Below are 25,034 nucleotides of genomic sequence, written 5' to 3' on the forward strand. Positions count from 1 at the left end.
CAAAAAATTATTAAATTATAATACCCTTTGACCCAGCAATGCTACTACTTATTAGCCTCTACCCCAAAGATATCAAAGAAAGAGGAAAAGGTCCTGTATGAGGAAACATGTATGTGTATGTGTAGGTGTGTGTGTACATATATAAAAGCTCTTTTTGTGATGACAAAGAACTAGAAAATAAGGTAGTACCTATCAGTTGGGGAACAGCTAAACAAATTATGCTATACAAATGTAATGTAAAACTATCAAGCTTTAAGAAATGAAGAGAGAGTTTCAGAAAAAACTGAAAGACTTGTATGGACTGATACACAAATGAAGTAAGTAGAAACAGGAGAAAAATTGTAACATAACATAACAAAATATAACATAACATCAAAATTGTAACAACAATTTTGAAACACTTAAGAACTCTGATGAATACAATGATCAGTCATGATTCCAGGGGAGAGAGGATGATGAATGCCACTGACCTCATGACAAATATGTCATAGACTAATATGCAGAATGAGACACACATTTTTAGCTGTGACCAATATTACGTTATCTTGCTTGACTGTGCAAGAGGTTTTTATTTTCTTTTTGTTTTCAGTGGAAGGAGGAAGAAGTGCTTGACAATGTTTTTAAAAAAGGAAACAGGGGTATGCTATGAAATTTCTAACAGGAAAAACAATGTGGGGAAGGGGGAAACTAGAGGTGGTAACAAGAAAATATATTAGTCTTTGTATCCATAGTACTTAAGCACGGTGCCTGGCACGTAATCTGCAATTAAAAATTACTTGGTGATTGATTAATAGAGAAGGAACCAAGTCCCCTCTCTCCTTTCTCTCCCAGGCTGAGCATGCAAGCTTCTGGATGTGGAGGGGTCTCCAGTGACAGTACAGAGGTTTCCCCCAAGTAAAATGTTTGGTCTGGGGCCTCCCATCCTCAGAGATCGTCTTCTAGGTCATCTTAGCCACAAGATAACTATGCTGGTAAAGCTCTTTCTACCATCCAAGTAATGTTCCCATCCTGTCTGACCTTCACAACTATTCTGAAATGGACACCAAGGAGAGTCATTTTGAGAGAAAAAGAAGCTGAGGCCCAGAAAGGTAATTTGGCTTTGCCCAAAGTCACAAAATGAGTTACTCACAAAGGCAGGAGTAGAACCCAGGTCTCTCGATGCAGCGTTCTATCTAAACTACATTGCTAAGTTCCAAGAATTACTTTAGGTTAGAAATGGGGAGAAAGAGAAAGTGGAGAATTCTCCGGGCTACAAATAGAAGCTTCTTCTCCACCCCACCCCACCCCCATCAAAACCTGAAATCCTAGTCAGGGGGAAAAAAGGAAAGAAATTGGTTCCTGCTGTGTGCTACTTATTCCCCAACCCTACAACTACAATCCAGCTCATTATTTAAAATGTTATGCTTCTGCCATTTTGTTACAACCTTTGTTACAACCAGACAGGTTATGTTTAAAAGTATGCAGCAGTCACACACCAAACCCCAAACTTTTATATGTAGGGTCATGCACAAAACCCCAATTATCTATGAGACTATGAGGCATTAGCCTCTGAAATATCTGCCCTTCCCTGGTAGAGATCAACAGCGACACTTTGGAAATCCCTACCCTAAAATCATCACAAAGTTGTAAGAAGCAAAGTCATAAATCTAAAAGTGCTTTGAAAATGTCCTGCACATGTAAGATGTTTTTAAGAGTCCCTTCGAGAGACAAAACTAAGAAGAGAAGCCCCACACACATACATCCCTCCCAAAAGAGTCAGACAACTCACTTCCAAGAAAAGTAGAAATAACTTTTGGACCACCTAGAGTTACTATTTGTGTTGGTTTTGTTTGGGATTATCCTTGGTGTTGGGGGGAGTGGGGGGGGTGTTTGTTTTGTTTTTTAGCAGGATTGGCAGATTATTTGTGTTAATGGTCTCCGGGCCATTGAAACTGATAACCAAGAGCTGAATAAATTAAGTTTGGGGGCAGGAGGAGATTATGTGTGTATATATATATATATGTATGTGTGTATATATATATATGTATATATATACATATATATATATACATATATATATACATATATATATGTATATATATGTATATATATGTATATGTCTATATATATATAGACATATGTATGTGTCTATATATATATATAGACATATGTATGTGTCTATATATATATATATATATATATATATATATATATATATATATATATATATATCACAACCTGATGATTCACCATCACGTAACACTGATAGAACATGGCTGTATATTAGGATTACACCATAGACAGTGGGTACGAAATATCAACAATTATCCTAATAGAGACAGAAAGTTAAGGGAATTGACAGCTACAGCTAAAGATTCAAAAGGACCTATATGAATAGGTAAACATATTACAGCATATTAACGTAATGAAATATTTTTGTGCCACAAGAAATGATGAAAGGAATGGTTTCAGACAAACCCGAAAAGACTTAGATGAACTGATGTAAAATGAAGTAAGTGGAACCAGGAGACCAATTTACAGCTTTTAACTTTTAAAGAATTAAGAACTCTTAATGAAATGACTAACCATGATTCCAGAGGATTAATGATGAAAGATAGTACCCACCTCCTGACAAAGAAGTGACAGACTCAAATCTTGATATAAGATATGTATTTTTGGATATAACCGATTAAAAATATGTTTTGTTTGATTATGCATATTTGTCATAATGGTTTTATTTTTCTTCTCTTCTATTTTTTGAGGGGAGGGAGTGGGAGGAAGATAACGTAAAATGCTTGCTAATTGAAAAATAAAAGATCCCCCCAAAAGCATCCATACCAATAGCCTCGCCAGAGATTTTCCAGGCCTTGACATTAAAGTCTGCACCAGCACTGATGATCACATGGTAACGTTCCCCAAAGGCAACATCAGTCACACTCTCATCATGAGCCTGCCAGGAGATCAACAGCTCTGGGGGGATTAGGGAAATGACATGGCTACCAATGACCTATGGGAAACAGATCAGGTTCATGATTCATAGAACATTAGTGATACAAAGGTCCTTAAAAGTCACCTCCCCCAATGCCCTTGTTTTACAGATGGAGAAAATGATAGTCCAAAGAGATGAGTCCGTTTAATTTAAAAGAAAATTATGTTAAGTTAAGCATTGATTTAAAGAAGATATCAATCAGGAACTGTAGTCCGATTGGCTCTACCAATTCCCTGCGTAAAGTTACATTCGAGTCATCCTTTTTGAACCTTGGTGTACTGATCTGTAAAATGGGGAGATAACCCATATTCATTCACCAGGGGTTCTGTGAAGATAAAATACTAGATTAAATGTTTCTTGGGAAGAGGAACACAAAGGAACTAGAATCCCACCCACCCCTTTCTAGTCTCATCCTTAGCATCTCTATGGTAACTGTAACACTTTATTATTAACGAGACTTAGGAGAATATTCATCCAGAATCCCTCCTACCTCCTCAGTCTCCAGGGGTTCCTGCTGTATTTCCACTCGACTATCTGCGCGAATCAAATTCCGGTAAATATTTTCCTGATCACATCTTTCTTCCCAGGCAGGGAATATCTTCTGTTCACTGGCCAGCCTGCAGTAATCCTTGATGTCCCAGATCTAGGACCAGAGGATGGGTTAGTGATCCTGCTTCAATTCATTTTCACTCCAAGCTTCTACTACTCAAACCTTTGCCCCTGCCGCCTTTCCCTCCCAAATCTAAGCCCTCAAAGCTCCAGCCACATTCCAGAACAAAGGATGAAGGTCCCAGTTATAAGTCTCATGGCCGGGGAAGAAAGTGTTAATCAATGGAAGAGTCAACATAAGGCAGCCTCATCTATAGCACCCTTGTCTACTTTGTAGATAGTTGCTGGATGAGTCTGAGATTTTCTGTTTCTAAGGAATGGAAATACCTAACATCACTCAGCTCAACCTATCATGGTAGAGTTCCGTATACAGGATCTCCCCGCAAACCTGACCTCCACTATAACCAATTTCTTTTCCTCTTTCCTTGCTTCTCCATCTCTTGCTTGGCTTTTTCTGCTGCTTCTCCCCCAAATTCCCCCGTCCAAGGTCAGAGTCAAACAATAATACTCTGCACAGCTTGCCTTCAGGTAAAGTCTGAAAACCCTTGGAGCCAAGAGAATGCTTCAAAGGGGGCTACCTAGCAGCAGCTCTGTTCCCCTGCTCTCTCTCTAATCTTTTCTGTGAGATGCTCTAAAAAGGCTGGTGACATTTTCCCTCAAGCTGAAACATTTTAAAGTCTCCTGAAAAATCACTCATGATAGACTGAACCTCTTCCAAACTCCAGTAAAAGCAGCAAAGTAAACATCAGCATCTGAAAGAATAATGATAAATATCTTAGCACCTAGGTAATGATCTCAAAGGTGTCATTCTCAGGAAATGTGTATCAATAGCACATATGACAGATTTAACACAATGCACAGCACCAATTGACAAGCTGTTTCAGAAACTATGTGTCTAAACGACACACAAGACATGTTACATGTACATACCACAACATATCCGTTCATATCCACAAGCAAATATGTATAAGATGCAAACCAGCAATACACTATCAACAAGCCTCCAAGAAGACTTGTCTCCCAGAATTCAAATCAGGCTCATATCACTTTTCTCAGTCCTTCATCAACCATGTGTTCTCACTGTTAATCGTGCAGAGACAACTAAGGCAGAAAAGGCTGGTTCAGTAAGCACTACAGGCATGATGCCTGGTGGAAATCCCAAACTGTCAGTCGTACTGCCTTTTACTCCTACCCCAGCTCTCTGGGTGCCACATTTGGCTCTCACGCCTTCCAGGTTTATTATCACACAGACTTCAGGACAGAGGATCTAAGTGCTGATTAGTCTTTCTCCTGGCTCCTAAAGAATGTTGAATTCATAGCTAGTGATGCTCTTCCCCATCTCCGGCAAGTAGCATCTAACTTGGCACTGGTCAAGATGTCGGTGGACTATTGTCAGTCCACAAGGGCAATTTAGCTCCAGAGACATACAGTCTTTGAACTTTTCACTAACAGCCAGCTTCAAGGTCAGGGTCAAAAAACAGCATTTTAGCAATTGCCCTTGGATAAATTCTAAAAATCCTTGGGACTTTAAGGACACTAGAAAAGGAGGTTGCCTGTCCAAAGATAACTCTGTCCTCATTGGCTCCATGTCCAAGTCCTTTTTTGAGGATCTCCAAAAGGGCCAGCTACACTTAAAAACCTTCACTTGATCCCATCATCCCCGCTATATCTTTTCTCTTTCACAGTCAAAATCCTAGCGTGAAAACTATCTTTAGTTCTTGCTTTCATGTTTTTCTTCTCTCAGTCACTTAACCCTTTGATATCTTGTCTCCATACTTCTTCATTCACACTGCTATCTCTAAAAATGGTGTTTCAATTGCCAGATCCAATGGCTCTGCTTTTCAGTCCTTCCTCTTGTATTCTCTGTAGAATCTGACAGTGATGATTATTCCCTTTTCCTGAGGACTCTCCTCCCTGAATTTCCATGACTCCGCTCTCTCCTGGTTCGCCTCTCATCTGTCTAGCCTCTCTTTAGTCTCTTTTGCTGGATCAGCATCCATGTCCCTCCCACTACATGTAGGGTATACATTGGGGTTCAGTTCTGGGCCCTCCTCTCTCTACACACTCTACACACACTGGTGATCTCATGGGTTCAACTACTATCTCCATGAGGATGACTCCCAGATCTATATATACAGCCCTCTGGCAAATCCCTGGTGACTTTGGTTAAGTTATAACATCTCTGGGCCTTTTCCCTTCCATTTCTAAATCTATAATCTCATGATCCCTTTTCCTCCTGTATTAGCAATTACTTCTTGGACATTCCCAACTGGATGATCTGTAGACATCTTAAATTCAACATGCCCGAAACTTTCTCCTCTCTGGCCATCTTCTCCTTACCAACTGCCTTGCCACTCCAAGAGAAACTTCCACCCTGGGCCCTCCCATGTTCTGACTGATGAATGCCTCTCCTAGACCACTATTTCATGAAAGTCTTAGCAACCAACCATGCCTCACTTTTCTCCTCACTCTTCAGCTATGTTCTCCCTGCCAACTCCCTCTCCTTCCTCCTTTCTATGAACTATGACCAAACCCTCGCTGCCGCAGATAGGACATGTCAACTACCCTATGCCCAGTGACCCATCTCAACTTCCCTTTTTGCATTGTCTCTCCCCTTAGCATTGAAGCTCTTGTATTTGTATCCTCCATGCAAACAAGGCTTGGCACGTAGTAAGTACTTAATTCTTTTTCATTCCTTCCTTCACTATTTTTTTAAAATCCTTTCTAATGTCTCCATTTCTGCCAAGGACAGTACTGTCCTTCCGGGAAGTCCAGTGCCCAGATTCATTGTAATCCTCAACTGTTTTGTTCTCACCTCCCCCTCGACTTAACGGCATTTATCTCTAGAGCATAGATTTAAATCTACAAGGTGCCTTAGTGACTGACAAGTCTAACCCGTGCCTAGGTTCACTAGGGAGAAGGGAGAGGAAGGAAATAAGCATTTCTATAGTGCCTATTATGTGCCCAGCTAAGAATTTTACAAAAATTAACTCATTTGATCCTCTCAAAAACCCTGTAGGTTGCCATTATTATCCCCATTTTAAAGTTGAGGAAACTGAGGCAAAGAGAGGTTAAGTGACTTGCCCAGGGTCACACAACTGTGTCTAAGGTGGGATTTGAACTCACATCTTTCCAACTTCAAGCCCAATTCTCTATCTACTGCGTCCCTCGGCTGCCTACTCAGTTGCTAAGTCTTAGCTATTCTTGTTACTTCATGTCTGCCCGTCTCTCACATCTGTCCCCTTCTCTACACTCACATATCAACTCCTTAATTTAGGTCTGCATCATCATTCCCCTTAACTACTGTAAAAAGTTCCTAATTGGTCTCCTCACTTCAAGTCTTTTCCTTCCCTAATCCATCTTCCACACAACTGCCAAATGGATGTTCCTTAAGCAAAGGTCTCACCATGTTACTCCCCAGCTCAAGAAGCTGCAGTGGTTCCCAGCTGTCTGTAGGATAAAATATGAACTCCTCCATTTGGCAATTAAGTCCTTTCACAGTCACTCCAGTCTACCTTTTCCAGTCTTATTATACTTTACGCCCCTTTGCTCTCCCTACATTTCTGTCTAAACATCCCATTTGCTGTTCCCTTCACTAAGATTCCATCTCCCATCTCTGTGCACTTGCACAGACTGCCTCCCTCACCTAGGATGCACCTCTTCCTCATTTCTGACTCATGATTCCCAGCTTTCTTCTAGGATCAGTTCAGTTGCCACCTCCTATGGAAAACCTACTCTGCCTACTCCACTCCACCCAGTAGCAAATGCGTTCCCTCCAACCAAATTAGTATGTGTTTTGTACATATTTTTTATTTAATGAATTAACAAAATTTTATCACTTACTATGTGCCAGGCACCATGCTAAGTAAGCACTAGGAAAATAAAGGTAAAAACAATTCTTGCCCTTGAGGACAATCTTGGTTTTATCTTTGGATCCCCAGTCTAATCTATAATTATTATTATATTATAATAATTAAAGTGGTTGATGAATGAATGAATGAATGAACAAAATTGAGGGCATATGAGGAGGGGTCAGCCTTGGCAAGAAATACAATGAAAAGTAAGGGAGAAAGAGACCACAAGCTAACTGGAATAATTTTTTTGATCTCTCAGCCCTAACATGAGACCCCACACTTACCTTAAGGTGCCCTTTGGAGTCCCCGGTTATTAGGATCCAGTCCTTTTCATCACTGACCATGGCACCAACAACTGAATCCTGATATTGATTACCTGCTGGCTGGAATTTTCCCAGCAAGCCCCCTTTGTCATGAATCGACCAAGCATAAATATAGCCATTGCCAGCACTGCTCAAAAGAGTGGCTGTTCGAGGGGTCCGATGCCGGGTGGGCAGGAAAATGATCTGCAAGGGAGAAATGCTCTTAGCTGAGGGCATCTGCTGTCTCTCCCATGCCAGTCAAAGGTTCTGCAGCAGTGACTCAGACATAGAGAGAGACAGACACCAACAATAGTAAGAAAGACACACACATACATAATCATACAAACCACACAAGCAGCAAGACACACATACACACAGCCTCACATGTAGCGAGAAAGGCACAACCATATGCAATTAATCGACATATGCAACAAGAGAAGCATACACAGCTACACAAGCCACACATATAAAAACATAGCAAGAGAGGTACACAAACACAAAACAAGGGAAGTATATACACACAGCCACACAGATAACAAATGTAAACACACATAGCAGGAAGAGAAGTATATACATACAAATAACCACACATGCAGCAAAAGAAACAAATGCAAATACACAGTCACACATACAAGAAGAGAAATACAAAAGCTACACAACCAACAGGAGAAGTACACATAAAAAGAACCACACACCCAGGAAGAGAGACACACACAGCCACACATGCAGCAAGAGAAACATTTATCTATAGCAACACATGCAAGAAAGGTACACACAGTCACACATGCAGCAAGACAGTAGAACAGACATACAGTCATATATCCAGGAAGATATATGTGTGTGGATATGCATGTATATGTGTGTATGCACATATTTACATACATGCACATATATGCATATGTATACACATATATACATACACACACTCATACATACAGCTACACATGCAGCAAGAGAGAAATTCACCTACATAACCGCCCATGAACAAGCAGGAGAGACACACACACACAGAGCTACACTGTCTTAGCAGGGGAGACACATATACAGATACATGTGAAAAGGTACACACATACACACAGTCACATGTTCAGCAAGAAGGGCATACCCAGCCACTTATGCATAAACAGGGGCATATCTGAACAGCCACATAGGCAACAAGAGACACATAAACAGATATACATTCATATATGGAACAAGAGAGGCACACACAAATACATACACAGAGCCACACAAGCAGTGAGAAAGAGACATACATGCAGCAAGAGACAGACAGACATATGTGTGCGTGTGTGTGTGTGTATGTATCGGCACACAAGTAGCAAGAGAGGCATACACAGTCACACACAGAGCAAGAGAAGCACATATACACAACACATATGCAGCAATATAGACACAAACATACTGCCACACATGCAGCAAAAGAGGCACACACCTACACACAGCAACACATTTTGCGAGAGAGGTACACACAGGTACACAGCCACACATGGAACATGAAAGGTATGAACAGCCACAAAGTCACACATTCAGCATAGTCAGTTGTACAACAAGAGGCGCATGCCTAAAAGCAGTCATACCTGCAACAAGAGACAAATACACACAACACAGTGCCACACACGTAGTAAGAGGCACTCCTGCATACGCACAGCCACACACGGCAAGAAATGCACAAACATACACAAAACACTCTCCAGCTGTGTGTGTACATATTTCTCACTGCATGTGAAACTGTGTATATACATGTCTCTTACGGTGCATGTGGCTGGGTTGGGTGTGATTCTCATTGCATGTGTCACTGTATGTATCTCTCACACATGCAGCAAGAGCTATGCATAAACCCAGCCAGACATAGAGCTAGAGAGGTACTCACTTAGACAGCCACACACACATATACAGCCACACATACAGCAAGAGGCACACATGCAACAAGAGATATACAGATACAAACACAGCCACCCACAGCAAGAAAGATGCATACACATTCAAAGACCAAAGCAGAGAGAGAGATACACTGCTACACATGTGACATGACAGGCATGCAAAAACAGTCATATATGCAGCAAGAGATGTACACACACACAGACACACATGCAGCAAAAGACACACACACATATACATTCACACAGGCAGCAAGAAAGAGACATATTGATCACTATTGATTAGAGAAATGCAAATTAAACAACATTGAAATACCACCTCATACCTATCATATTGGTTAATATGACAGAAAAGAAAAATGATAAATGTTGGAGAAGATGTGGGACAATTGGGACATTAATGCATTGTTGGTTGAGTTGTGAACTGATCCATCCATTCTGGAGAGCAAAGGACAATCAAACTGTGCAAACCCTTTGACCCAGCAATACCACTTCTAGATATGTATCCCAAAGAGATCATAAAAAAGGGAAAAGCACCCACATGTACAAAAATATTTATAGCAGCTCTTTCTGTGGTGGCAAAGAGTTGGAAATTGAGGGGATGTCCATCAACCAGGGAATGGCTGAACAAGTTGTGGTATGTGAATGTGATGGAATACTATTGTGCTATAAGAAATGATGAGCAGGCAGATTTCAGAAAAACCTAGAAAGACTGAAAGAACTGATGTAAAGTGAAGTGAGCAGAACCAGGAGAACATTTTACACAGTAACAGCCACAGTGTATGATGACTGACTTTGATAGACTTAGCCCTTCTCAGCAATGCAAGGACCTAAAACAATTCCAAAGGACTCATGATGGAAAATGCCATCCACATCCAGAGAAAGAATTATGGAGTCTGAACACAGATCGAAGCAGACTATTTTCACTTTTTTAGCTTTTTGTTTTTTGTGGCTTTTCCCTTTTGTTCTGATTTTTCTTTCACAACATGACTAATGTGGAAACATGTTTACATGATTGCACATGTATAACCTATATCAGACTGCTTGCTGTCTTGGGGAGGGGAATAGGGGGAAGGAAAGGAGAATAAAACTCAAAATCTTATTTTAAAAATGAATGTTGAAAACCATCTTTACATGTAATTGGTAAAAATAAAATACTACTTCCAAATGCCAAAAAAAGAGACACACTGACAGACCTGCCATGAGAGCCATGCATAAACATAACCATACATGAAGCAAGGCACACAGACAGCAAGAAATATATACACATACACAACCACACTTGCATAAAAACAGGCACATACACAACTGCTGCATATACAGCAAGCTAGACATATAAACACAATCACACATACATCAAGAGAAATATACACAGACAACCACACACACACACACATATGCACGCACACACACAGCGTGAGAAACACAAGCACAGCCACACAAAAGACACACATATAGAGAAAGCACATGTGCAGCAAGAAATACACACCGCCACACAATCAAGAGATGCACATATATACACATAGCCACAAATGTGTCAAGAAGCAAACAAAAACACATAGCCATACACACAGGATGAGAAGCATAACCACAACCACAAACGTCAAAAGACAGGCACACACATACATAAAGCAACACATGGAGCAAGAGTGGTACACACACAGCCACAATCAGCAAATAAGGAACCCAGAGTCACGTATGCAGCAAGAGAGCCATTCAAAGCCACATAGAAAGGCATACACATTCACACAGCCACACATGCATCAAGAGACACACACATGCACAAAGCCACACAAGCAGCAGCCAGAGACCCAAACACATTAGCAAAGGCACACATGCATCAAGAGACACACACATGCACAAAGCCACACAAGCAGCAGCCAGAGACCCAAACACATTAACATAGCCACACATGCATCAAGAGACACACACATGCACAAAGCCACACAAGCAGCAGCCAGAGACCCAAACACATTAACATAGCCACACATGCATCAAGAGACACACACATGCACAAAGCCACACAAGCAGCAGCCAGAGACCCAAACACATTAACAAAGCCACACATGCATCAAGAGAGGCCCACACACAGCCTCACAAACTACAAGAAGAATAAGACACGTATACATGCACAAAGTCACACAGAGAGCAAGGGACGTGCATAAACAGTGCCACATAAATTAGACATGCATCAAGAGAGACACACACATACACATCTGCACACACAACAAAGTATCACATATTCACACATGCAGCAAGAGAGGTACAAATATTTACACAGCCATGTAAGCCAGTATAGAAAGAGAGATACACACACATACAATGCCACATGTCTAGCAAAAGGCACACATACACACAACATTGCAAATCTCACATGGAACAAGACACAAACATATACACACCTATGCTTGGAACAAAAGACACATCTATCAACAGAGCCTCATAAACCACACATACAGAAAGGCACATATATAGCCATACAAGCCCGCACAGCAAGACAGAAGCATATCTATACATAGCCATAGAAGCTACACACAGAAAAAGAGAGGCCCATTTCTCTACAATCATTTCAAGAGAGGCACGTGGCCAGAGAAAGATGTGCAAACACAGAGATACACACAGCTACAGACATGGCTACAAACACATCAAAAGACACCTGCAACCATATACACTTTTAGAGACATACACACTGACATACAATGAGGCATCTATACACACATAGACATAGAAACATAGTCTCAGAGGAACATATTTCCATGGACAGGCATATCCAGAGATTAAAAGACAAGCACACATGCAAAGATAACAGACACTCATAAACCACACTCATCTATCCAGAGACACGCACATCCCCAGAGACAGATAGATACACACACAAATAGGCTCGACCCCTGAGGCAGTGACAAAGACAGACACATAAAAACCATCCAGATACAGCCCGCTCCTTTAGACAGAAAAAGACAACACACTCAGTCCCTGCCCCAGAGGACTCACAATCTAATGAGAAAGACAAGTGGGGAAATGTGTACAAACCAGCTATATACAGGATAAATAGGAAATAAAAGAAACAGAAACATACAGACCCAACCACACACCCACAAGCAGACACAAACCTAGAAATATATATCCCCAGAGCTAGATGCAAATCCAAAGACAGAGAGAGAGAGAGAGAGAGAGAGAGAGAGAGAGAGAGAGAGAGAGAGAGAGAGAGGAAAGGAGGAAGGGAGGGAGAGGGGGGAGGGAGGGGGAGAGAGAGAGAGAGAGAGAGAGAGAGAGAGAGAGAGAGAGAGAGAGAGAGAGAGAAATCCAGAAACTCACAAAGATCAATCCCCTAGGGACAAACTCTAGAGATGACACCTAGAGATACTCATACACACAAAACCAGAGACGGAATTCGATACATACCAATACATATACACATCCCAAGACAGATAGGCACACATAATCAAAAGCATATAGAGACATGGAAAAAGAACTAACGGGCATAAAAATACCAGGTTTTGGGGGGAGAAAAAAACAATGAAAATTTTTTAAAACCACCAGAAATAGACACACACGCAAAATCAAGTTCACACACAGAATCAAACACACTGAAACACCCAGAGATACACACCAAGAAACAGCCACAAATACCTAAAAGCATATATAATCCAAGGTTCAAGCCTGGTCATGTGCATAAGGCTCTCCTCATTGATAGAATCATTATTCTATATTCCATGCTATGTAAGGGGCAGAGTTATTGAGATCACGGGAGACATATGCAACTTCAGGTTCTTTTCAGGAAGAGTGGCCCAGAAGGAGAGAAAGAATTTTGAAAGAACCTGACACATAGGGGAGCCATCATCTCAAGCACATCCCTGATTTCCAGCTTGCTGAGTAAGATACCTTGGGAATTTCTCCTTCTGTGAGACTGGGGTGGGGTGTCTCCTTGCCCTCCCCACCCCTCTCCTGTCAGTCTTTCACTCACTCTATCCATATCTTTCTCCTCTCTCTTTCTCTCTCTTCATCTCTTCTCATTCTCTCCTCTCTCCTCAATCTCTCTCATTCTCCCCTCCCCTCCCCTCTTCTCTCTCTCTCTCTCTCTCTCTCTCTCTCTCTCTCTCTCTCTCTCTCTCTCTCTCTCTCTCTCCCTCCCTCCCTCCCACAGGCACAGAGTCTCTCCACCAGTAAGGAAAGACTTATGCAAATGTTTAGACAAACTCCAGTGACATGTTAGTAGACACACTCCCAGTAACAGAAACAGATACACACAACCACATAGTGAGACACTCACAAAGACACAGAGCCAAAGAGACACAAGTGTAACATATACAGTAACACAGAGTGCCACAAACCCCAAAGAGATCCCCATAGAAAGACCTATATATGGATACATAGAGTCCCATGCACACGCAGAGACATACCTGCATAGTCAGACATAGATTCAATCATACATAGAGAAAGATGCAAAAATACTTACCTGGCCACAGAGACACACGACCACACAGAGACATAACTAGAAAGCCAGATACACCCACATAAAGAAAAACAAAACCACACACATACACAGCAGGAGACACCCACAGCTAAAGACACACACGAACCCATTCAGTCACAAACACAGATAATCACAGCCACACCAAGATACACACAACATTGAGGAGATGTGCTGCAATACACAACAAAAGAGAAGGATACACAGCCAGAGAAACCCACACACAGTGAGAGACACAGTCGCAGACATAACAAGAAATACACACACAGCGAGACAGTTGCATACAGCTACACATAAGGTTACATACAGCAAGAGAGGAAAAAAAAGTGAAACAAGCATACGCATACTCCCACAGACATACATAGACATGCCAGTGTAAATGCACAGATAGAGTTGGGAGATAAGAGTGATGGATGTGAGGACAGCAAGTAAGCCAGTGTAAGCTAGGTCATAGAGTGTATAGAAGAGAATAAAATGCTTAAAAAGAAGACTGGAAAAGGAGGAAAGGAACAGGTTGGGAAGCAGGATTTTATGATCCTGGTGGTAACAAGGAGCCACAAGAGCTTATTGAATGGAGGTGGGAGGTAGTAACATGGATAGCCCTAGATGGTTGGACCTATACTTTCAGAAAATCATTTTGGCAGTTTTGTGGGAGCAGGCATGGGGGTAGAGAGAGAGTTGAGGCAGGGAGACAAGTTAAAAAGCTATTGCAGTAGTCTAGGTGAGAGAGTAAGGAGAGCCTGAACTAGGGGAGTGAGTGCATAGAGAGAAGCAGACATGTATGAGAGAAGCTGTAGAGATAGAAATGACAAGAGTCAGTTATTTAAAAATGCATTTGTGGGCTGAATGAGGAGTAGAAGATGACACCAGAGTTGTAAGTCCTGGTGACAGAGAAAATGGTGGTATTCTCAATAGTAATGGAAAAGTTAGGAAGAAGATAGTGTTTAGAAGAACGTGTCTTTTGGACGCGTTCAGTTTGGGACAACTACAGATTACCTAATTAGAAATACCCAGAAGGCAGTTGATGATGAGACACTAGAGCTCAGGAGAGAAATTGGAGCTGGATATATAGATTGGGGATTATCTGATAGTTGAACCCATGGTAGCTGAAGAGATCACAAAGTCTACAGCGGGGGAAAGGAGAGGAGGGGAGAGGAGAGAGGGGGAGAGGAGGCATGTGAGAGGAGGGGAGAGGAGAGAACAGAACAGGACAGGACAAGAGAGGACAGAGCCTGGGAGGACTTCCACTGGGCAGAGTCAAAAAAGTTGAAGGAAAAACAGGAGAGAGCAGTCATGAAAACCGAAGAGGAGAGGGTATTGGACAGCATCAAAGGCTGCAGAGGTGTTAAGATGAGGATTGAGAAAATACCAGTTTCACACATACACACACAACAACAACAACAGCAAAAGAACAGCCTCACACCTAAGTTTCACACAACCATAACACAGCCTCACATACATATCATCACATGCACAACCACAACCAAATCTCACAGTCACATAAAGTCAGTCTCACACACAATCGCAGAACTCACAGTTACACACACACAACCACAACACAGCCTCACACGTATTCAAACACACAATCACAGCACAGCCTCAAACATGGAATCTTCATATATACTGAGCATTATACACAAAGTCCCACACAATCAAAACACAGCCTAATATACATATCAAGTCACATGCATAACCACAGTACAATATCACATAGTCACACACACACACAACAAAACAGCCTCACAGAGCCATACAGGCAACCATAGCAGAACCTACGACATATGAAGTCATATAGATAACCATAGCCCAACCTCACATAGAGCCACACATACCACAAACACAACAGTCTCACACATAGTTATATAAACAATCATACCACAGCCTCACTATAACAACATACAACCAAAGACCCTCACATACAACCATAGCAAAATTCACACAAAGACACACACACACAACCATAGCACAGTCTCACATATGGAGTCACATGAACAACCACAGAACAGCTTCATACTTACTGAAGTCACCCCAATGCAACACAGTTTAACACATATCAAGTCACACACATAGCCACAGAAGAGCCTCACACGTACACTACCACAGCACAATCTCATACAAACACACAATCTCACAAAGTCACACATAACAACAGCACAACCTCACACATCCATCAAGTCACAGAGACATAACCACAGCCCAACCTCACAAAGTCGCACATACAAAGCCAAAGTCTCACACACAACTACAAAATAAGCTGACAGTTACATACATATAGCACAGCCTCACAAATACACAACCACAGCCCAGCTTCACACAGTCACACACACAAAACTACAACAGTCTCACACAGAGACAGAAAATAACTTCATACAGAGTCACACACACAACCACAACACAGTCTCACACATTGAGTCACACAAACAACCACATAGTAGCTTCATACGTATTGAGTTCAACATAACCACAGCATAGTCTAACACACACATTGAGTCATTCAAATACAGCCCAGCCCAATAATATACATATCATATCACATATACAACCATAACACATAGTCATACACACAATCACAGCATAGCTTTACACATATCATCATACAAACACAGAAGAACCTCACACACAAAACCACAGCACAATCTCACAGTCACACACACAATCACAAAATAATCTCAGAGTCCCATGCACAACCACAAAACAATGTCACACACATTTATACACACAATCACAGCAAGTCTCACATATAATATCACACAACCACAGAGGAACTTCACACACACACAAACACAAAAAACATGATCTCACATAGTCACACACAAACACAACACAGAGTCACACTCAACAACAGCACAACCTAACATACATATTGAGTCCAACACAAAACTTACCCCAACCTCACATGGTCATACACACAAAACCACAACAGTATCACATAAAACCTCACAGTCACACACACAACCGTAGCACAGCCTCACAGATTGTCATACACACAATCACAGCACAGCCTAACATGTATTAAGTTATACAACCACAGCAAAACCTAAGATACACATTAAGTCACACACAACCGCAGATAAGCCACACAATCACATTAAACCACAGCACAATCTCCATCACATATACAACCACAACACATAGTCACACACAAGCACAGCATAACCTAACCTATATCACCCACAGCCACAAGAGGCTTGTATACATACAGATAACTACAGCATGATCTCACATGAATCACATACACAATCACAATATATACACAATTATATACACAATCACAACCACAGCAGAGCCTAAGATACATATAAAGTCACACAGAGCCACAGAAGATTCTCATGCACACACACACAACTACAGCATGATCTCACATAGTCACATAATCAGAACATACAACCACACACAACCACAACACAGCCTAATATACATATTGAATCACATAAAAGCAGAGACTCACACATATACATACACACACAACCTTATCACAATCTCACAATCATATATGCAACCACAACAGAATATATAACACACATATCAAATCACAAACAACTGCAGAAAAGTCTCATAAAGATACATACAACCACAGCACGATTTCAAAGTCACACACATACAACCACAACACAGTCATACTCAACCGCAGCACAGCCTAACATACATATTGAATTATACATACAAACACAGTACAACCTCACAGTCACATACACATACACATACATACATACACCAGTCTCACACATAACCTCAGTCACACAAACATATAACCACAGTACTTCACACACTCAAACACACAATCACAGAACATCCTGATACATATTATCACACAACAATAGATGATTCTCACACACAACCATAGCACAACTTCATGCAAAGTCACACAAACACAAGCACACCACAGCCTCACACATGGAACTGTACAACCACAGAACATTTTCATACATACTGAGTCTCACATAATCATAACAATCCTAACACACGACTTAATCACACAACCCAACATATATAATAAGTCATACCCACAGACACAGCCCAATCTTACACAGTCACATACACAACCACAAAACAGAGCCATATACAATCACAGGATAGCCCAACACACATATGAAGTCACATAGAACAGAAGAGTCTCATACATACAACCGTGGCACAATTTCACATAGTCGCATACACAAGCACAACAGTCACACATAACCACAATACAAACTAACATACATATCAAGTCACACAAAAAAAAAACAGCCCACCTCACATAGATTCATACAAGAAATCACAACAATCTTACACGTAACCACACAACCACACTACAGTCTGATATGTATCATCACAGAACCACAGAAGACCCTCACACACAACCATAGCACAACTTCAATCTCACACACACACACCCAGCATAGCCTTACACATGGGATCACTCAGATAACCACAGAACAGTTTCATACATAATGAGTTCACATACAACTATAACATATCCTGACACATGAATTAAGTCACACAACCACAGCAGTCTAATACATATCAAGTCACATAGAGTTACAGAAGAGCTTCACACACACAACCACATCACAATCTCACAGTCACACATACAACCACAATAGTGTCCTACACAAAAGCAGTCTAACATAGACATCAAGTCACACACAACTTCATACAAAGTCACATAATCACAGAACAGATTCATGTATACTAAGTCCCACACAACCATAGCACAGCCTAACACACATATTGAACACACACAACCACAGAAGAACTTCACATACACACAACCACAGCATAGCTTAACATACATATCAAGTCACACACACAATACTCACAGTCATACACAAAAAACCCACAATAGTCTCATACTCATACATCTACCGCATAGCCTCACACATGGAATCACACAGATAACCACAAAACAGATTCATATATACCGAGCTCACACACAACCATAATGCATCCTAACACATGAATTAAGTCACACAAGCACAGGACAGTCTAATGTATCATGTCATATATAACTGCAGAGGGACCTCATAAACATACATACAACCACAGCACAGTCTCACAGTCACACACAACAGCAGGACAGCCTAACACATATATCAAGTCAATTCCCCAAATGATAAATGGTCAAAGGATATAAACAGGCAGTTTTCAGAGGAAGAAATTAAAGATATCCATAGTTATACGGAAAAATGCTCTAAATCACTATTGATTAGAGAAATGCAAATCAAAACAACTCTTAGGTACCACATCTTTCCTGTTAGATTGGCTAACATGACAAAACAGGAAAATGATAAATGCTGGAGAAAATGTGGGAAAATGGGAACACTGTTACATTGTTGGTGGAGTTGTGAACTAATCCAGCCATTCTGGAGAGCAATTTGGAACTATGCCCAAAGGGCTACAAAAATGTGCATAACTTCTGAACTAGCAATACCACTTCTAGGGCTGTATCCCAAAGAGATCACACAAATGGGAAAGGGACCCATATGTACAAAAATATTTAAAGCTGCTCTTTTTGTGGTGGCAAAGAATTGGAAATCAAGGGGATGCCCATCAATTGGAGAACGGCTGAATAAGTTGTGGTATATGAATGTAATGGAATACTATTGTGCTATAAGAAATGAGGAGCATACAGACTTCATAATAACCTGGAAAGACTTACATGATCTGATGCTGAGTGAGGGGAGCAGAACCAGGAGAACATTATACCCGATTACAGACACATGTGATCTGTGAAGACTAACTTTGACAGACTTGGTTCTTCTCAGCAATACAAGGCTCAAAGACAGCTCCAAAAGACTCATGATGGAAAAAGCTATCTATATCCAGAGAAAGAATTATGGAGTCTGAATGCAGATTGAGGCAAACTTTTTGCTCTCTCTTTTTTTCCCCTCTTTTTTGGTTTTGTTTCTTCTTTCTCATGATTCATTCCATTGGTTATAATCCTTCTTTACATCTTGACTATTGTGTAAATAAGTTTAAGGTGAAGGTATATGTAGAACAGATATTGGATTGCAAGCCATCTTGGAGGGGACAGGGGAGGAGAGAGAGAGGGAGAAAATTTGGAACTCAAAAACTTGTGGAACTGAGTATTGTAAACTAAAAATAAACAATAATTTTTTAAAAAAAATCAAGTCAAGGCAGAACCCACAAAATAGCAGAAGGAAGCAGGGATCTACCCCAGGACAGCCTGGATGGTTGCTGGAGGAGGTCTATCCCACACAGAGTGGAGGGGAGCGGAGCTCAGCGTGGGAGGCAGCAGGACCAGCCAGACCAGGAGCCAGGCAGAACAGGCCCTAGCACCCTGAATCAGTGAGCTGTGACAGTTACCAGACTTCTCAACCCACAAACACCAAAGACAACAGAGAAGGTTAGTGGGAAAAGCTGGGGGGACAGAGTTCCCGGTTCAGCCACCGCCCCAGGGGCAGCAGGGGAGGTGCAGCTACAGAACTACAGCTGCAGTTACTTCTGACCCCAGGCCCACGTGGTGGGAGGAATTAAGTGGTGGATCAGAGCAGGAGTGAAGAGCCTGCTAAAGATTTGTGTCAGGTCCAGGTTGGTGGTTCTTGAGGAAGGAGGAGTGCTGGAGTGGCAGAGCTGGCTGTATAGAAATAGCTCTGAAATCAACGGCGCATCCCCTCAAGCTTGGAACAAAGTATTCTTTGCTCTACAAGCAGTCATACCCTGACGAAAAACTCAAGGGTCAAGTAAGTTGGCTGGGAACACGGCCAGGCAGCGAAAACACACCCAGATTCAGTCTCAGACTTTGGAATCTTTCTTTGGTGACAAAGAACACCAAAACATACGGCCTGAAGAAGCCAACAAAGTGCAAGACCCTACACCAAAAGCCTCCAAGAAAAACATGAACTGGTCTCAGGCCATGGAAGAGCTCAAAAAGGAGTTGAAAAAGCAAGTTAGAGAAGTAGAGAAAAAATTGGGACGAGAAATGAGAATGACGCAAGAAAACCATGAAAAACAAGTCAATGACTTGCTAAAGGAGACCCAAAAAAATACTGAAAAAAATATTGAAGAAAACAACACTTTAAAAAATAGACTAACTCGAATGGCAAAAGAGCTCCTGTTACGGGGTGAGTTAGAGCCGACCCCTGCCCTCCTCGGACTTCCATGCCCAGGGCCTGCTGAGGTAAACTCAGGGCTCTGAGATATGGGTGGAGCCAGGAGGAGGGGTCTCGCCTTTGTTGCCTCCGTAGCAATTCCAGGTCTTTGCCCGGACCTGCTTGAGCACATAGCACTCCCAGCTCTCTGTCTGGGCTTGCCAGAGCACTTGGAACTTCCGGTTCGTTGTCTGGACTGCCTGACCTCAGGGAGCTTCGGGTTAGCCGGGAAGAGAAGGGGAGGAGAGTAGGCGGAACCAGGACGGCCCTAATGCCTACCTAACCAAAGATATAAAAATGCTGCTTGCTGAAACAATAAACGGAGTTACTCACCATCTTCGGCTCCCGCCCCATTCATTGTCCACAAGATCAGGCCCTTTGCTAGGCAAAGGCCTGAGTTTTGGGAGGTAACAGACCACACCAAGTTGGGTGTTGGGGCAGAGGACCCCAACAAGCTCCAAAAAGCCAATGAGGAGAAGAATGCCTTGAAAGGTAGAATTAGCCAAATGGAAAAGGAGGTCCAAAAGACCACTGAAGAAAATACTACCTTAAAAATGAGATTGGAGCAAGTGGAAGCTAGTGACTTGATGAGAAATCAAGATATTATAAAACAGAACCAAAAGAATGAAAAAATGGAAGACAATGTGAAATATCTCATTGGAAAAACCACTGACCTAGAAAATAGATCCAGGAGAGATAATTTTAAAATTATTGGACTACCTGAAAGCCATGATCAAAAAAAGAGCCTAGATATCATCTTTCAAGAAATTATCAAGGAGAATTGCCTTAATTCTAGAGCCAGAGGGTAAAATAGAAATTGAAAGAATCCACAGATCTTCTCCTCAAATAGATCCCAAAAAGAAAACTCCTAGGAACATTGTTGCCAAATTCCAGAGCTCCCAGGTCAAGGAGAAAATACTGCAAGCAGCCAGAAAGAAACAATTTGAATATTGTGGAAAAACAATCAGGATAACACAGGATCTGGCAGCTTCCACATTAAGGGACCAAAGGGCTTGGAACATGATATTCCGGAAGTCAATGGAGCTCGGATTAAAACCAAGAATCACCTACCCAGCAAAACTGAGTATCATGCTCCAAGGCAAAATATGGATTTTCAATAAAATAGAGGACTTTCAAGATTTCTCAGTGAAAAGACCAGAGCTGAATAGAAAATTTGACTTTCAAACACAACAATTAAGAGAGGCATGAAAAGGTAAACAAGAAAGAGAAATCATAAGGGACTTACTAAAGTTGAACTGTTTTGTTTACATTCCTACATAGAAAGATGATGTGTATGATTCATGAGACCTCAATATCATAGTAGCTGAAAGGAATATGCATATATATACATATATATGTGTATACATATATTTACATATGTGTGTGTTTATGTATGTATATGTGTAGGTATATATATGTATGTGTGTATATATATGTGTATATATACATACACACAAAGGGCACAGGGTGAGTTGAATATGAAGGGATGATATCTAAAAAAATAAAATCATTTTAAGGGATAAGAGAGGAATATATTGAGAGAGGGAGAAAGGGAGAGATAGAATGGGGTAAATTATCTCACATAAAAGTGGCAAGAAAAAGTGGTTCTGTAGGAAGGGAAGAGGGGGCAGGCAAGGGGGAATGAGTAAATCTTGCTCTCATTGGATTTGACCTGAGGAGGGAATACCAAACACACTCAATTGAGTATCTTACCCCACAGGAAAGAAGGAGGAAAAAGATTAAAAAGGGGGGGATGATAGAAGGGAGGGCAGACGGGGAGAGGAGGTAATCAAAAACAAACACTTTCGAAAAGGGACAGGGTCAAGGGAGAAAATTCAATAAAGGGGGATAGGTTAGGAAGGAGCAAAACATAGTTAATCTTTCACAACATGAGTATTGTGGAAAGGTTTTACATAATGATATACATGTGGCCTATGTTGAATTGCTTGCCTTCTTAGGGAGGGTGGGTGGGGAGGGAAGAGGGGAGAGAATTTGGAACTCAAAGTTTTAAAAACAGATGTTCAAAAACAACAACAACAAAAAAAAGTTTTTGCATGCAACTAGGAAATAAGATACACAGGCAATGGGGCATAGAAATTTATCTTGCCCTACAAAAGAAGAAGGGAAAGTGGAGTGGGAGGGGAGTGGGGTGACAGATGGGAGGGCTGACTGGGGAATGGGGCAACCAGAATATACGCCATCTTGGAGTGGGGGGAGGGTAGAAATGGGGAAAAATTTTGTAATTGAAACTTTTGTGAAAATCAATGTTGAAAACTAAATATATTAAATAAATTTTAAAAAATCAAATCAAACACAAGCACAGCCACAACAGTTACACACAACCACAGTATGATCTTACACAATCTCACACACACAACCACAGCTTAGTCACATAAAACCACAGCACGGCCTAACATATATATCAAGTCAAATACAAGCCCAGAAGAGTCTAACACACAATCTCACACAGTCACATACAACCATACAACTTCACAGTTACACACAAACACAACATAGCCTCACACATAGCCATACACACAATCACAGTACGGTCTCACATAGAACATCACACAACCACAGAAGACTCTCACATACAACCATAGCACAATTTCACACACATACAATTGCAGCATAGCCTCACACATAAAATCACACAGCAAGAACCTTAGAACAGTTTCATACATACTGAGTTAGCAAACAACCATAGCATTACCTAACACAAGTGTTAAGTTACACAGCCACAGCACAACCTAGCATATATATCAAGTCACACACAACCACAGAAGAACCTCACATACACACACAACTATGAAACTACATCAAACATAGTCAAACACAATCACACAAAACCACAGCACACCTTAAAACACATATCAAGTCACATAAGAGGAGCCTTACAAACACATGCACAATTGCAACATGATCTCACAGTCACACACAATAGCACAACCTAACATATCATCACATACAACCACAACATGATCTCACAGGCATATACGCAACACAGTCAGACACAACAACAGGCAACCACAAAGGAGTCTAACACTGACACACAACCACAACATGATTTCATATAATCACATATAACCATAACTAAGAGTCACATACAACCGCAGCACAGTCCAACATACATATCAAGTCACACACATAGCCCAATTTCACAGGGTCACACGTACAAGTCACACAGAACCACAGGACATTTTACTTAGTCACATACAACCACAAAACAGTCTCACACAAAGTCATACATATAATCACAGCAGTCTTACCCATCATCACACAACAACAAAAGACCCTCACACAACCATAACGCAACTTCACTCAAAGTGACACACACAGCCACAGCGTAACATACATGGAGTCACACAGACAACCACAGAATACCCTCATACATACTAAATCCCACACAATCACAGCACAGACGAAGAGGGGTATCAAGTCACATCCAACCACAGCACAACGCACATAGTCATAGACGCAATCACTGCACAGCCTCACACATATCATTATACAACCTCAGAAGACTCTCACACATATCGATAGTACAGCTTCACTCAAAGTCACATACACAACCACAGGACGTAATGGAATACACAGAATCACACAATTACAAAGCAATTTCATAATGCTGAGATTCCACAAAACCATAGTACCTTCTAACACATGTAAGTCACATACAACCATAGCACAGTCTAACATACATATGAAGTCACACAGTCTAACATACATATCAGGTCTTACATACAACAGATCAACCTCACATAGAGTCACTCAGAGAAAACTACAACAATCTCACACAGAACCAAACATTCTCACAGTCATACAAATAATCACACAGTCTCACACATAGTCATATATA

General features: G+C 41.2%; 1 protein-coding gene across 1 annotated transcript in view; it reads right to left on the reverse strand.

The window, feature by feature from the left end:
* The window catches only part of EFCAB8 (EF-hand calcium binding domain 8), a 121,002-nt gene that overhangs the window by 12,651 nt on the left and 83,317 nt on the right, over positions 1–25,034 (reverse strand). Inside the window, exons 21-23 of the mRNA XM_036749787.1 lie at positions 7,716–7,937; positions 3,459–3,611; positions 2,818–2,986 (exon numbers count right to left, since the gene is read on the reverse strand). Coding sequence (XP_036605682.1) covers positions 2,818–2,986; positions 3,459–3,611; positions 7,716–7,937 — 544 coding nt within the window. The remainder of the gene's footprint in view (positions 1–2,817; positions 2,987–3,458; positions 3,612–7,715; positions 7,938–25,034) is intronic.

The sequence above is a fragment of the Trichosurus vulpecula genome, chromosome 3 (assembly GCF_011100635.1).
Source record: "Trichosurus vulpecula isolate mTriVul1 chromosome 3, mTriVul1.pri, whole genome shotgun sequence".
Classification (NCBI taxonomy): Eukaryota; Metazoa; Chordata; class Mammalia; order Diprotodontia; family Phalangeridae; genus Trichosurus; species Trichosurus vulpecula.